Here is a 16,038-nt window from a genome sequence, read left to right as displayed (position 1 = left end):
GGAGGAAAAAACATAGAGACAGGTCGAGTCTGACAGAAGCAGGTGGGTATCCAAGTGGTGTCACCATAGACAGTCCAGCTCTAGAGACACCATGGAGAGGCTAGCGTTAGACTTACATCCTAGATGGCTTGCTTGGCTCTACATGGACTTATCAGCAGCTTAGGAAATAGTGGATGCACAAGACCCCACTCCAGGGGCCAGGTGCTAGCCTGAAAGACAGCAGGCAGGATGTAGAAATGTGCAGATGGTCCCGGAACTGATGCAGGAGTAGGGGATGATGCCAATCAAGGCTTCTCTTCCTAATTGTGCTCACTACAGGTCACCTCTGCCTCCTGGGATGAGTGAGAAGACTGTGGGGAGATGCTAGGGAAGTAGCTCACACTGGTGCAAGTCCACGGCTTCTTTGAAAAGAAAAAAGAATCAAGAAGGGGGGGGCACTCCTGTAGGCAGCACCAGGAACAGCATGCTCCTCCCCTGATACAGACCTTTCTTCCCCATCCTTCTCTCTGCACAGCTTCCATTTCCATGGGCCACATGGCTGGCTTGGCATGCCTCATACTCTATGGGCACTTAGGGAATTTGTAATCTGCTGCTTCCTGAGTGTGTATGATACTTTGGAGCCAGGGCAGATACAAGCACCCAGTGCTGAATGAGGCAAGTCCTTATGCTCAGACAGTTCACTGGCTAGTGGGGGGGGGGGGGGGGGGGAAGACCAGGAGAAACAGTAACAGAGCTATAAACAAAGGACTCCAGAGCACTGGGTACAGACCAAGAGTCCTGGAGGTGGACTCTCTTGGTTCATATTTCAACTCTGCCACTTCCTGGCTATATGTATCATTTTAGGATTACTTAACATCTCTGAGCTTTAAGACACCCTGAGATTTAAAAAAATAAATAAAAAAACATTTTCTCTGGGCTTATGGCTTCGGGGGCTTCAATCCATCACGATGGGGAAAGCATGTCGGGCAGACAGGGCAGAGCTAGCCTGTAACTGAAAGGTGTGTAACCTTTAAAGGCCACCCCTAGCAGCCGATGTTCTCTGTGGTGTCTCAAGGGTTTCCTACCCTCCCCGGTTGGGGAACAAGTGTTCAAACACACAAGCCTGTGGAGGATATTCTATACTCAAATCACGGCAGTGCTTTATCATGGGCCTCACCCCCTAGGCTGGTTGGAAGAACAACATGAGCTCAAAGTGTTTGAAAAGGCAGATGCTGCTTGTCTGCGTCCTTCCAGCCTGAACTGTTATTACAGAGTCCAAAGCGGTCACACAGCTCATCAGAGAAGCCTTCTTCCAGAGCAAGCATGAGTCCAAGCCTGTGGTTCCCAGCCTCAGCACCACGGGCAAGTCTGGAGGCAGGCAGTTCTTTGTGATGTGGAGCTCAGCTCACAGGTTACATGACTTTCACCCATGCAAGGCCACATCTACCAAGCGGGACTGAATGGTCCCAGCTAAACTTGACAGACATCAGATTAAAAAAAAAAAAAAAAATCCTCCTTTGCCTTGTTATGCCAGCTGGGTTAGTTCACACAGACACACTGTTTACCACATTAAGAACTCAGTAGGGGCCATTTCCATCTTGTTTCTGTACCAAGAAAAAGCATGCCATTCGCTGTCCATTTCAAGATAGCCAGAAGAGATTATGTCTGCTTCTAACACAGAAACGGCAGATATTCCCAGTGACAGACATGTAAATGCCCTAATTTGATCATTGTACATTGTCAAATGTCACATTGTAGCCTGTGAGTTAAATGAAATTATGATTTAGTAAAAAGTGCATGTTTTTCCTAAACAGTTCATCTATTTCCCTGTCAACTATGAGTTAGGACACAGTCCATGTTTCTCTTTACACTGGGTTCTGGGGAGGCTTCATGCATTTTAGGTCCATTTCAGGCAAGCAGAAGGGATCTTTGGACATGAATTAGGGATGGTTTTATCTACCTCTATTTTCGCAAATTTCTTTTTTTAATTTTTAAAAATTATTTCATGAGTGTTTTGCCTGCATGCTTGGCTGTGCAGCACATGTGTGCAGTGCCCACAGAAGCCAGAAGAGGGCACCAGATGTCCTTGAACTGGAGCTACCAACAACTGTTAATAGTCATGTGGGTGCTGGGAATGGAGCCCAAGTCCTCTGGAAGAGCAGCCAGTTCTCTTAACTGCTAAGACATCTCCTCAGCCCCCATCTTCTTACGTTTCTTATTCTTTTTTTTTTTTTTTTAAATTTTTAATCTTGTTGTGTTGTGAGTCTCATAAGACATTTGCTCCTTTTAGGAGCAAAGTGGGAACTTAATATATTTAAAAATAATAATAATAAAGTCATAACTAGGACAGTGGCTCAGTTGGTAAGAGCACTTGTTGTGTAGGTAGAAAAGCCTGAGCTCGATCCCCAGAAACAATGTAAAAGAAAAAGCCATGTGTGGTGGTGCACACCTGTAATCTCAGCATGGGGGAGTAGAGAGTGGGAATCCCTGGGACTTGCTGGCCAGCCAGTCTAGTTGATCAGCAAACCTCAAAATAATGAGAGGCCTTGTCTCAAAAGCCTAGATAGATAGCACCTGAGGAACAACCCCAAAGGCTGATGTCTGGTTTTCATAGGTATGTGCACACATGGGTCCATGTGCCTGCACACACAGTAATGACCATTGCCTTCTTCACAGCGGCCCACTCAGCAGCCAAGCCAGGATGAATAGCGTCCTTACACCTTCCAGCTATCTTTGTGCTTGGAGGAGAACCTAATTATCCAGACTTCTCAGGTCGGTGTCACTGCGTGAGAGCACACTCTCTCATCCGGCACCTTCATCATTTCCATGATTATATGCAGCATTGTGATGAGGGCATAATTCCCATTCTAGTGCAAGGAGGGGCACAGAGGACAATGACACAGAGCCACAGAGCAGCACAAAAGCAGAGATGGGTGGGAGGTCACTGTCTGCTCTCAGCAATAACTTGGAGTCTCCTTGGGAAAGCCAAGTCTGTGGCCCCGAGCAAAATACAGATCTGTAGCACGAAGCAGCCCAGGCTTGAATTATTGCTTAAATGATGTTCTCTTCACATTTCAGTTGTCTCCTTTAGAATTTGTCCCAGTCTGCAAGCTTCCCCAAGATAACCAACATCACTTCTCCTAAAGATTCTGCTAGAATGTGTAATGAGATTCCCTTTGACAGCCTAGCGGTGACTAGAGAGCACAGGGTGCGTGGGGACATGCTGGCTATTATGTGATGTTCCATGGTCCATCATCTACCAGAATGTAAATTGAGTTTACATGGAAGACATGTTATCCTCTTAAAGCTTCGAAGGCCTTCCACACAATAGCAGATACACAGGAAAAATGCACACACACACACACACACACACACACACACACACACACACACACACATGCATGCACACAAAATCAGGTGGCTCTTTTAGTTCTGCTTGGTATGAACGTGTTCCCAAAACTCTCATGTTGGAAGTTTAATTCTCAGTTATGTGTTGATGGTATTCCCAAGCCAGGCCTTTGGGAAGTAATTAAAGGTTAAATGAGTTTGTGGATACAGCTGCTGTGATGGCACTAGTGGCTTCATAAGAACAGGGAAATGACAGCTGTCAGCGAGCTCTGTACTTCTTGGGATAGTGTGGTCTGTCATGCCTCCTGCTGTGAGACCATCCCTGAAGGTACCTGAGCATTGTCACATCGTAGGTGCTGGCTCTTCTATCCTCCTGTTTAAAAATGAGTTCAAGAAGTTACCTCTCGGTTCAAAGAAAAAGACAAAGATAAAATTAAATACTACTCCAAGACCTAAAGTCTTGAAAAAAAAAATCAAGATATTTCCTGCTCACATTCTGTGGCTAGCTGGGCCTCACTGAGTAGTGCTTCTGCTTCCTGTAGGGTTAGCTAGAGCATCCTCACACCCAGGGTGGTTCATACATGGCTGGTCTTGGTGTTAGCTGTCAGTGGGAACTTAGCTGCAATCACTGGCTAGTGAATACCGGGTTGGGATCTGGCAAGAGCCAAGAGCGAAAGCTGCAGGTGCATCGCTGTGCTCAGGGGTTCTGGGAATGAACTCCCTGTGGGGGGCAGTGGCATGTGCAGAGGATGTGGGGATTGCTGGGGAGGATGACTCCTCTTTGGAGCTGGGGACTACAAATCCTGACAGCACATGTTAATCAGTTTCCTGTTGCTGTGACAAAATGCCTGAGTTGGTCAACTTTAAAGGAAGAAAGGTATATTATTGGCTCAGTGGTTCAGAGACCTCAGTCTGTGGTTGCAAGGCTGTTTTAATAGTGTAACATCCTTCCATTCAGCTCCACTTCCTAAAGTTCTACCACCTTCCAATCATGCCACAGGCTGGTCACCAAGCCCCCAACACATGGGGGAACCTCCCAGATACATGCTATAACAGTGTGGGGTTAAAGCCTAAGCTAAAACTAGCTGCAATAACATAGGAGAGTCCAGCCAGTTAAAAGGCTGTCTTCTGTCTGCCGGACAGGGGGGATTAATATTGGGACTCAAACCTGCCTTAATGAAGAAATGAAATGACCCCATAGTGCAGAGGCAGTGTGGGATTGGAAAACCTTCTGCCTGCTCACCTCCCATAGCATGGTGCCGTAGTCGATATTAGCATCCTTCTGGACTCTGGTCTGCCTTACTGTAAAATGGAGTGTTGGCCCTGAGGATATTAGCGATGCTTCCATCCCTAACCTGTGTCCCTCTGTGTTCCTAGGTACTCCTTCCAGGATGAGGAAGACATGTTCATGGTGGTGGATCTGCTGCTGGGCGGAGACCTGCGCTACCACCTCCAGCAGAATGTGCACTTCACCGAGGGAGCTGTGAAACTGTACATCTGTGAGCTGGCCCTGGCTCTGGAGTACCTACAGAGGTACCACATAATCCACAGGTAATCCTGCCAGTGGGAGGGATGTGAAGGGTGGCTGTGGCAGAAGAGAACTTGTCCTGGTGTGGCTTAGAAGCTGCAGTGTTGGAGAAGGCTGAACGGCTTTGATGCTGTCTGTACATTCCCAGCAAACAGCAGACTACCATGTTGCCTGAGTGGAGATGGACCGTGACCACTGTCTATCCACTATTCTGAACCATTGGGAGAGTGCAGGGCTGGCAGCTGGTCTTGGTTTCTCTAGCCAAAGGTGTTTGGGGGTGACCTCAAGAGAATGTGACTGAGACTGGAGGAGAGATTGTGACATCAGGGGTTGCCTGGGACCCCTTAGAATCTAGCTCAGCGTTCTTAAGGCCCTCTCATTCCATATCCATTCCCAGTTGGATGTGTAACAGCAGCTGGATGGGACACCCAGGAAGACCGGCCACATGAGCGTCACACTCCCAACAATCCAATGGAAAAAGCGAAGCATAAACGGGCTCTGGAAACATCAGATCCACAGGGAGGCAGATTTGCCCTCATGAGTTGGGAGTGATAAGTCCGCCCTTTTTTCCTGTCCTTCGAAACCAGCACTGTGTGTTGCGGTCTTTCTTCCTCTTGGGCAGTCGCTGCTGTCTTGGGCTTTAGGTAAAAGCTTGCTATGTCTGCCTCTGGGAGGGACCCTAATCTTCCTGCCTGTCTCCAGCCACACCACAATGAGAAGTGGAGTTTGTTTGCCAAAGCAGCAGTTCCAGGAGGGACTCAGGACAGCTGTGGTTGAATTCATTTTGTCGTCTTATGACCACGGGGAGGGAGTGGAGGAGGGGCTTTAACTGTGGTCACCTGTGGTCACACTGTGTCCTTATGATGCTCCTCTAACTTAGGAAGTTTTAGTTAAAAACCTGGGAAAGGCAAGGACTTGGATTTCTTGGTCATGAAGGCAGATTAAACACTCCTCCCACCCTCCCAACCCCCCCCCCACAGGAGCCCCCACCCTAACACACACATCTCTCTTCTTCATTGCCCCTGACTTTTTTGTTTTGTTTTGTTTTGTTTTTTGAGACAGGGTTTCTTTGTGTTGTCCTGGCTGTCTTGGAACTCACTCTGTGGACCAGGCTGGTCTCGAAGTGCTGGGATTAAAGGTGTGTGCCACCAACGCCCAGCTACATTTTCTTCATTTTAAAATCCCAATCAAATGACAGGAAGGAATGGGGTTTTTGTTTGTTTGTTTGTTTTTAATGACAAATTTGTAAGGATGGAGAAAACTGAACAAGGCCATCACAAGAGACTAGGGAGAGTCAGGAAGATGTGGAGGGATAAAGGACACAGGACAGTAGCTACAAAAATTAAGTTGTAATTCTCAGGGAGTCAAAACTGCTAGACACTACAGAATCCCCACAATGCTCAGCCATCCACAGCAATGTCTATGGAAGGAGGTGAGGGGAGAAAACAAGGCTGGTAACCTCAGGGAAGTACTGAGGATCAGGGAGCCTTAGTTAGCACAGCTGTTCCCACACCTGACCAGGCAACCAAATGAAGGTGAGTCCCAAGGAGAGAGTAGCAGGGAGGGGCTGGGCCAATGCACATGGCCATGTGCAATCCTGCCATCATAAGGCAGCAAGATATCCTAGATGTGCACCAAATGCTGAAAGAGAATTCTGCCTGTCCAGTGGGGGTAGCTGGGTGCTACTGTGCCTTTCATTCCCCAAGCAGGAAACACCAGTGACTTCAGTAGGAATGGATTGAGCCAGGAGGAGAGATTGTGACCTCAGAGGTTGCCTGGGATACCTTAGACTCTTAGAGTCCTTAAGCCTCACCCAATCCTTATTAGTTCCCAGCTGGATCATAACAAGGAAGGGTTATCAGATGTCAGAAAATCTTCCATTATTACAATCTGAGCATCAAATGGCATGTGAGATGGCTGGCTAGGTAAAGGTGACTTCTGCTAACCTACAATCTGAGTCCAATTTTAAGGTCCAACGTGTATCAGGAGAAAACTCCTCTCTCTCTCTCTCTCTCTCTCTCTCTCTCTCTCTCTCTCTCTCTCTCACACACACACACACACACACACACACACACACATACACACACACACACATACACACACACACACACACACATGCTCGTGAATAAATATAATTGAAAGAAAAATAACAAGCAAGTTAAGAGTAAACAGGGGTTCTAGAAACATTAAAGTAACTATAATCAGTATTCTAGATAATAGTGTTTTTCCACGTGTATTTTTTTAAAATTCAGAGGTATTTAAAGTCTCTGGAATTGAATTGGTGAGAAAATAAATTTATTTTTTAAAACTCATTGATAAAAAAGTAAGACAGTTATTCAATCTAGGCACAGCCTAGGGGCAGCACCCACAGGCACTGCAGCTCGCTGCATTTCTGCATTTGACCACTCCTCAGAAGCACCCGAAAAGTGAGCTAACCTAAATACAGCACTTCTTTGAGACCTGGTAGGACTGCTAAGTGGGTAGGGTACCTGCTGCCAGGCCTGCCTGACAACCTGACTTCAGTCTCCAGGACCCACATGGGACAAGGAGAGAATTGGCTCCTGAAAGTTCTCTGACCTACACACACATGCACACACACTACCCACCTACCCACCCACCTACCCCCACACGCACACAGAGCATGCATGCCTGTGTATGCATGCACACACATGTAAATTTTTAAAAAATTGCCAGGTTCTGTGGCACATACCTTTAATCCCACTCAGGAGGCAGAAACAAGCAAATCTCTGAGTTCAAGGCCAACCTGGTTTATATAACCATCCAGGGCTCCAAAGTGAGACCCAGTCCCAAATATTGCTAATACCACTTAAAACTAATACTACTTCATCAAGAAAACAGGAAAGATGAGTGTGTCTGAAGGACTGAGAAGAAGGCCCTTCAAAAGTATATCCTCAGTAGTAGAAGGCAGTGGCAGCTGGGGAAGTGAAACCTTGAAGGCAGAGGATTTTATCCGCACCAGAGTTCAGTTGCCGTTCAGAACAGCTGCAGTTATAATCTGAGATACAGAAGGATAAGAGGGGCAGGACAGTGGATGAGCCATTGCTATGTTGTAACAAAGTCTCTTAATGCTTTCATGTACACCCTGATACAATAGGGAAAGAGGAGGTGGGGGAAGAGATGGACGGAGAAGTTGGAAGAGAAGATGGAGGAGGGGGGTTAGCCGAGTACAAGAGATTAATCACTGGGGGCTGTGGTGCAAGAATTTCATCATACTAGCTTTTGAATGTGATGGTTCTGGTGTCTGGGTCTGAGCATCCCACTTTTGATAAAGGCTGCTGGGGTGGACCACCTCTGTTGACTGGCCAGGCATCTTTGATGATAACAAGAGGAATTCTTTGTTTTGTGTTTCGGAGACAATCGCACTGTGTAGTACAAGCTAGCCTTGAACTTTTGATCCTCCTGCCTCGGGCTCCTGGGTGCTGGGACTGTAGGCCTGCAGACCTGCACCACCACTCCATGCTCAAGGAAAGAGCTCCTACACACAATGGTTGGGAATTCTTAAAACCTTTTCTTGTGCTTCTTGTGTAGAGTAAATGATCTCTTCTTCCCAAATCTGCACAGAGTCTCGGGGACACTGAGAACATAGATCCTGAAGTGCCAGAGTGGGACAGGAGCAGGTAAAACAGAGAACAGGATTGTCTCATTCCAACCCGAGTTTCATGAAGACCCCCAGCTGCTCCCAAGAGAGCAGAGTAGCAACCACTCCATGGAGTGCCCACAGTGGCCCTGCTCACACCTTAGGGAGGGCTCTCCCCTGATGGCCCTTGGAGACAGAAGATAAATAGAACTTTAAGCTCCCAGGAGCAGACATTCAGTGTTATTCCAATACAAGTCCTGGAGCACAGCTGGTATTTAATAAATGCATACACTTTGAGTGAATGACCTAAGGAGACCTGAGGAATTGAAATCAATTGCTCAGGCAGAGGATTTTCTCCCTGGCAGGCTTCTCAGTAAACCAAATACTAGGGTCCCAATCAGTCAGTCAGCTGGTATTTAACAGCACTTTCTGTGTGCCAGATAGTGTACTGGAAATGCATACACTTATAAATGCATGGCCTCCTTCTCTACTGAGACATCCCTGAGTGCTTCCTGGGCACCCCTGGGCTCAGAGCAGTCTCTGTTGGTTCAGAAGTGTTCTGCTGAAGCCAGCTCATGATGCTAAGACACCGACAAGGAGGGTAAGATTTGGCCATGAGGATTAAGCACACTTTGGAGAAGGGAGGATGCCTTCAGTGTGCTTTACCTAAGTGGAAAGGAGAGCATTTGCTGGTGTGAAGCATTCCAGAGAAACGTTCTCTGAATAGACTAAATGTGTGCTTGCTTGTGGTAGCAGAAGTCATGGCAGGCTGGCCTCTGGAAAGACATCTCTAAGAATCAAGCCTATTTTACATATTCATTAGCTTTGACCAGCAAATTTCACTTACCAGAATGGAGTCTGAAGGCTCCAGCCCTGCTTGCTTCAAACCGAGGACTGTTTGGCACAGTGCCACTTAAAATAACCAATCATTTGAGAATAACCCAAGGAGAACACTGCCTAGTACTATGCTCACCCTTTTAAGAGACTATGAGATTTGGGTGCACTGGTGGATGATGCTTAATCTTTTTATGCAATTCAGAGAAGATTACAGTTTATCAATTGCTTGGCTATGTAAAGAAAAGCCTGCCTGCTAAGGCAGAGAGCAAAAGGAGCCGCTTCCTGGTGCGTCAGGATTGGGGGTAGATTTTGTGTGGTTTTCCTGCTCTGCCTTTTCTATTTTGAACTTCACTTTAATGAGTTGTCATCTCTCCGATGGAGCAGAGCAAAATGAGCCTTCCTGTTCAAGGAGAAGTGAAATCTTTAGATATCGACAGCATGGAAGGCATGTGACCGCCTTGGCTTAGCCAGCTGGGACTGCGCATCTTCTCTCTGGCTCCATTTTCCTGTCTTTGAAATGGGCTTCTGAGAGGGACGGATACAATGTTCAATGAAGCCCACGTGTCACATTTTGCATAGATTTTCCTGAGTCCTCAATAAGGTCGGTGATAAACACAGGAGAATCCTCCTATTCGGTGTCTCCGGTGGTCAGGGAAGCCACACTGGGAGGGTACCTCACTCCAGGTCAGCATGGTGGTCACTAGGAAACAAATAACAAAGGGCATGGCAGGAAGCTGTCAAGTTTATTGTTGTGCTATTCACAGTAGCCAAGAAGTGAAGCCAGCCTTGATGTCCATCACCAGAGGAATGGGTAGAAAAAATGGGGTGTATCTACACAATGGAATTTGTTCAGCTGTGAAATAGAACTGCCATTCACAGGAGAGAGAGGCAACTGGAAATTGTCATGCAGAATTAATCAAGCCGGACCTGGTGTTGCATGTCCCTCTCAGATTTTCTACAGATACGAAACACCATACATGTGTATAGACTACGGAAGTGAGGCAAAATTGCCTAGAAGAACAGGGGACCAGGGAGGGAGAGAAAAGGAAAAGGAAGATTGGGGAATGGGAGGATTATATTATGTTCAAAAATATTCTTATGAAACCCACCCATGTGTGCTGTCAATACCTCCCATAAGAAACAATAATACAATAATTCATCAACATTAGAAAAATGTTGAATGACCTGTTTTTATAGCCTTAGTAACTCATTTCCTCTCCCACAATTGTACTAAAACTAAGTGTCCAATCATGACAATTAAACCTCCCCTATCCCTGATTATCTGTTGTTTGGAGTCATAGTAATTTTTTAAAAATCATATATATATATATAATGAAGTCCTGTGGACTGTCATTTAGGATGGAGATTCCAATTGTATTTCAAGGGTAACTTATTTCAAAGTGCAGGGCTACAGTTCCTTTGTTCCTGGCCAGCATTCTGAAGATTTATGGCTTCGTGAGGACTGAGAAGTGAGATACACGAGAATCCAATTTATCCTTAGAAGGGTTGTCCCGTCCCCTGGGTACAAATTGTATCTGCAATTGGGTAGAGAGTGTTTATGTTAGATAATAAATTTTTGAAATAGGGCAGGTCTCAACTTCACGAGAAAGGACATGGGTGAAATCTGGGAGCAGAATGTGGGAGCAGAACAACAGATCTCTGCAAAAGCCCAATGAATTAGAGGGTAATTCACAAGAAGATGTTCTGAAGGAAGACAGAGAATGAGGTGGCCGGAAAGCAGGTCAGCATTTTCTGAAATGTCAGCATGCTGTGAGAACACAATTCTAAAGCTTTATTTCTGTGATCGCCCCATGGATGACTCCTTCTCTGAGTGGAATCTTCTGCATCTATATACTTGCCATTCAACACACCATGATGGGGAAATCTCAAAGCTTAGGAATTAAGAGAAAGACAGACTCTTCCCAAAAAATGTACACTCGAGAAAATACAGCTTCTAAGGGATAATTCCAGAGACTATTCAAAATAATTGCCATATTGAAGCCCTTACCGCCACTTGCCAGGACATACATGTCAGTAGGAGCACATGTATACACGCTTGTGGCATCATGCGTGCAATTTGATGAAGCCTCTCACACCTCCATGTTAAAAGTGGGGGGGGGTGCAAGGATGAGATAAATGTGGATCATAAGAGTTGAGGGGGGCAATGTGCTCTTAACAGTCTAAGATGTGGGGTGTTATGTATGCATACCACTTGCCTAGGCTGGTGGAAAAACCAGTCTTAGAGCTATGAGGAACATTTTGATTAGTGAAGTTGGTAGCAGATGCTTTCCAAAGTGAAGAAATAGGGGGGTTAGCAGGTCCTTGGACTAATGAGTGTTTTACTTGTACTTACTTCAAGCCACCTTATGCAGAACCTTGGGTTCAAGGTCACCAAGTGTAGGCTTCAGCTTGTAAGAACTGTCCCAGGGTGGTTGAAGGCATTCCAATCAGATAAAGACTGGGAAGAGGAAATTAGAAACTGGTAAATACATTCATGTTTAAAGCTTAGCAACTCCTAAGATGGAGTTTGGCATTTATTTCCCTTGTATTGGACCTGGCATCCTGTCCAGTGACAGAAAAATTGAAGTGTTCATCCACACATCTCCTTGTCCAGCCATACATTCACTCACCTACCCATCCCTCTATCCATCCATTCATCCCATCTATCCATCTATCCATCCATGTATCCATCGATGCAGCCATCCATCTACCCATCCATCTACTAATCTACCCATCCATCCACTTATATCTCTATTTATCCATCCACCCATCTACTCATCTACCTACCCAAGTATCCATCCATATATCTAGGCATCCATCCATCAATTCATCCATCCATGTATCCATGTATCCATCTATTCATACATGCATCCTCCTATCTACTCATCTATTCATCCATCCATCCATCCACCCATCTATCTACTCATGAATCTATTTGTCTACTTAATAGTGTCTTACCAGAAACCTATCCCATGCTAGGCTAACAATGCAGAAATAAACAATATCAGATTCCTGCTTCCTTAGTGAATACACTCTTGTAGAAGGAGAGAGATAAGAAACCCAGATATGTCTACACTATCTCAAGTGCTAATACATGCTAAGGAATTCATAGTGATGGAAAGCTCATAGATGGAGGTCTGGTTTGTTTATAGAAAGCTTTCATAGCATTGAGGTAGGGACATGTGGGCTGAAAGCTGGAGGAGTGGGAGATGAGGTATATCACTCTGGGAACAATGTTTCTGGACAGCCTTGTGGAGGTTCCAGGATGGAAGTTTGCCTGGTATGTTTCAGTGGCAATGAAAACACCAGAATGGCTAGAGCAGCAGGTGTGAACAGAGAGTGGAGTGGGCCAGGCAGCATGGGGGAGGTGAGCTAGATGGTAATAGGATTTATCACCTCAGCTTCTACCCTGAAGAGAAGAAAGCTGTTGCTAGGTTTCCACAGAGGAGTGGTATGATTAGATCTACGTTTGCAATATGGTTTCGTGCTAGCTGCCTCTCATATGCTTATTCAGACTGCTGTGTGAAAAATGGACTATAGGCAGAAAGAGAGGGACACCACCTCTACCTTGATAAAGAGAAGGCAAAGGGTCCTGCTGGAGATCAGAAGAACCTTCCTGTGGAACCAGAGATAACCAGCTTCCGACACTTTTTGGTCAAATATACCACAGTTCAGTTACCTGGAAAGGAAAACCTGAAGGGGGCACTGTGAGTTGCCCACTCCAAGACCACATTATTGGGTAACAGAACTGGGGCAGAACCACAATAGCCTTCAAAGCATGTCATGTCCAGGGTGAGGAAATTGAATAGGAAGACAATGAGAGCCTGGTGACTCTCAAGTAATTGGAGATGGGGTGGGGTAGGGACCTCACCAATGCAGGAAGCCCAGGGTACATTTCAGAGATGTTCATTTGGTGTTTCTATGACTGGCTAGAGAATGGAGCAGCATAAGGACTTCAGATCTCCAGAACCTACATATAAAAGTTCAGCATGGGGCATGCTTGCAATCCCAGTCCTGGGAAGATGGAACTGAGCCTTGCTAGCCAGTCAGCCTAGCCAAATCAGAGGTCTTGGTGAGAGACCCTGTCTCAAAACTCAAGGTAAGAGGACAGGGAGATGATTCCATGGGTAAAACACTTGTACACAAATTATGAAGACTGGAGTACAGATGCCCAGCACTCATGTAAAAAGCCATGTAAGTTGGTCTGTAGTCTGCCTGTAGTCCCAGAGACCAGGATCGCCAGAACAAGTTGGTTTGCTAGATCAACCAAATCAGAAATCTCTGGGTTCAGTAAAGAGACCATGCCTTGGTTAAAAAATAGAAAACAATCACGAAAGACATGCAATATCAATCTTGTCACCCACATACATGAACATACACATGCACCCACATTCGTGAGAATACACACACCCAAAGAATATGGGTTTGCCCTACTTGATTCTGTGATTGTCTCTACTATGGGACTAAGAATCTGGGTTCTTGAGTGGGTGTCTCTTCAGAGATTCAAGGCAGACTGTGGTAGTTTGGATATAATTATCCCATAAGCTCATAGAGAGTGACACTATTAGGAAGTATGGCTTTTTTGGAGTACATATGGCCTTGATAGAGGAAGTGGATTACTGGAATGGGGTGGGGCACTTGGAAGTTTCCTATACTCAAGATACCTCCCAGTGTCACAGTCTACTTCCTGATACCTTATGATCAAGAAGTAGCCAGCACCATGTCTGCCTGAACACCACCAAGCTTCCCACTATGCTGGTAATGAACTGAACCTCTGAACTGTAAGCAAGTCACCCCAATTAAATGTTTTCCTTTATAAGAGTTGCTGTGGTTGTGATGTCTCTTCACAGCAATAGAACCCTAGCTAAGACACAGACTTTGTACTTTAGTGGCACAGTGAACCTCAGTGCGAAAATCATGACCTTAGCTGGCTGCAAAACCTGCCCTGAGATTTTGAGACCAAGACAAAATGATGTGCTTTCCAGGATTGTGAAGGGTGAAATATGCCATAGTAGCACTCTTCTCTCTGGTCAAGAGTTATGGAAATAGAAGCAGTCCTAAGCCTCGCTAGTGTGACTGTCCCTTTGTTGCAATGTTAATTGATGTTCTTGCTGATTGTGGCACATGTTAGCTGTGGGTTTTGCTGTGTAAGACTTGTCCCTTTGAAGTGTTCACTCTGTTATTTAACATAGAGGAATTCAATTTTCATAACTAATTAGATAATCATCATTACTACAGAGCCAAATCATATTACTAAGGAAATATTCACATGCAACGAGACATTTCCCCCAAAGAATCTCTCCTCCTGTCTTTATGCCTATGGCTCAAGCTCTCTCTCTATTCACATGAATCAACAGGATAGAGCAGCTCAGCCCTTGCTACACACATCCTCCTGTCTCAAAACTGAACTCTAACACTTTGATTCCTAAAGTGTCACCCACTCGCTCCCCAGTGTTTATGAGATAAAGCGGGGATGCCTTGGCCCTGTCTCTCAAAGGATGTCAAGGTGACCTCCGGTTTCCTTCTTACCTTCTGATCCCATTAAACTACCAGAAAACAATGTGCTGCAGTTGTTTGATAAATTCAAGAGAGTAGGAACTTGACTGAAGCAAGCTTCCTAAAAGAGATTTTTATTTCATAAAAAAGAAAAAGAAAAACTTGATCTAAAACATTTCCTGACCCTTCTAAGAAACAGTCATAAAATGAAATAGCACCAAGAATGAAGCATATAATTATACACAAACAGCTTTAATTTTTAATCTAAATGATAGTTTTAAAAATTATCTCAAATTTGGCCCTCCAGGTACCAGGATTTCAGAGTTACAGGATTGTCCTTATAAACACGAGCATCATAGCTCCACCTCACAGGACCATAGTTTGCTGGCTTGCTCCCACCACTGAGCTTCTGGGGAGATGGTGCTTACTGACCTGGGGAAAGAGCAAAATTAGAAATCCATTCCAGACACAGTAGCTCACTCCTGCCAACTGAGCACTTGGAAGGCTGGGGCAGGAGTTTTATGAATTCAAGGATACCCTGGGCTATGTAGTGAGACCCTGTCTCAAAAAACAAAGATATAGAATAAAGCAATTCAAAATCCAAGTACAGTATCTACTGCTGTGGATTGCTTTTGTACTGCCATGAAGCTGAAAGGCTGTAAGTGGAATTCAGGTCAATCAGGTCACTGTAAAAATCAGGGGGTTGACAACACGTGGATTTTATAGACACAAGTGTGAAACAGAAAGAAGATGGCTGTTCCTCTGCCTTCATTTATACCACCATCATCGTAGATGTCATTTCCCTAGACAGTAGCATTTTGAGAACTTGCCCTCACTCAAAGGCTAGTCTCAGCTGTCTGAATATTGTTAGTTTTTGTCTATGAGCCACCCTAGGAGGTAACAATGCCAGGATCTCAGTGTTAGAGATGATGTCCAGTGAGTGTCCGGTGCTGTCTGTCCACACAGCAAAACAGTGGAAGAGTTAGAGGAAAGCATGCTCCAATCAGCTCTCCTCCAGTGACGGACCACCTTGTGAAACTGTCTTCAATCCCTAGTCCCATACATTGTGAAAAATAAAAATCAAGTTTGAGTAGGAATAGAAAGTTTAGAAAGTCTCCATATCTGATAATTGCAGCTGAGATATCGAGAGCAAAAGAGAGAGAGTTTGTGAGAGTTTTGGACATCTCTGTAGCTCCTTTGGCAAACAGAGTCCCAGTCAGCCATCAGCAATGTTACCATCAGCCTCACACTG

General features: G+C 45.3%; 1 protein-coding gene across 1 annotated transcript in view; it reads left to right on the top strand.

Moving 5' to 3' along the window:
* The window catches only part of Stk32b (serine/threonine kinase 32B), a 237,080-nt gene that overhangs the window by 149,404 nt on the left and 71,638 nt on the right, over positions 1-16,038 (top strand). The window contains exon 4 of the mRNA XM_036200879.1: positions 4,705-4,878. Within this exon, the coding sequence (XP_036056772.1) occupies positions 4,705-4,878 (174 nt within the window). The remainder of the gene's footprint in view (positions 1-4,704; positions 4,879-16,038) is intronic.

This window comes from Onychomys torridus, chromosome 10 (assembly GCF_903995425.1).
Source record: "Onychomys torridus chromosome 10, mOncTor1.1, whole genome shotgun sequence".
NCBI lineage: Eukaryota > Metazoa > Chordata > Mammalia > Rodentia > Cricetidae > Onychomys > Onychomys torridus.
This window is presented reverse-complemented; position numbering and strand designations above follow the sequence as displayed.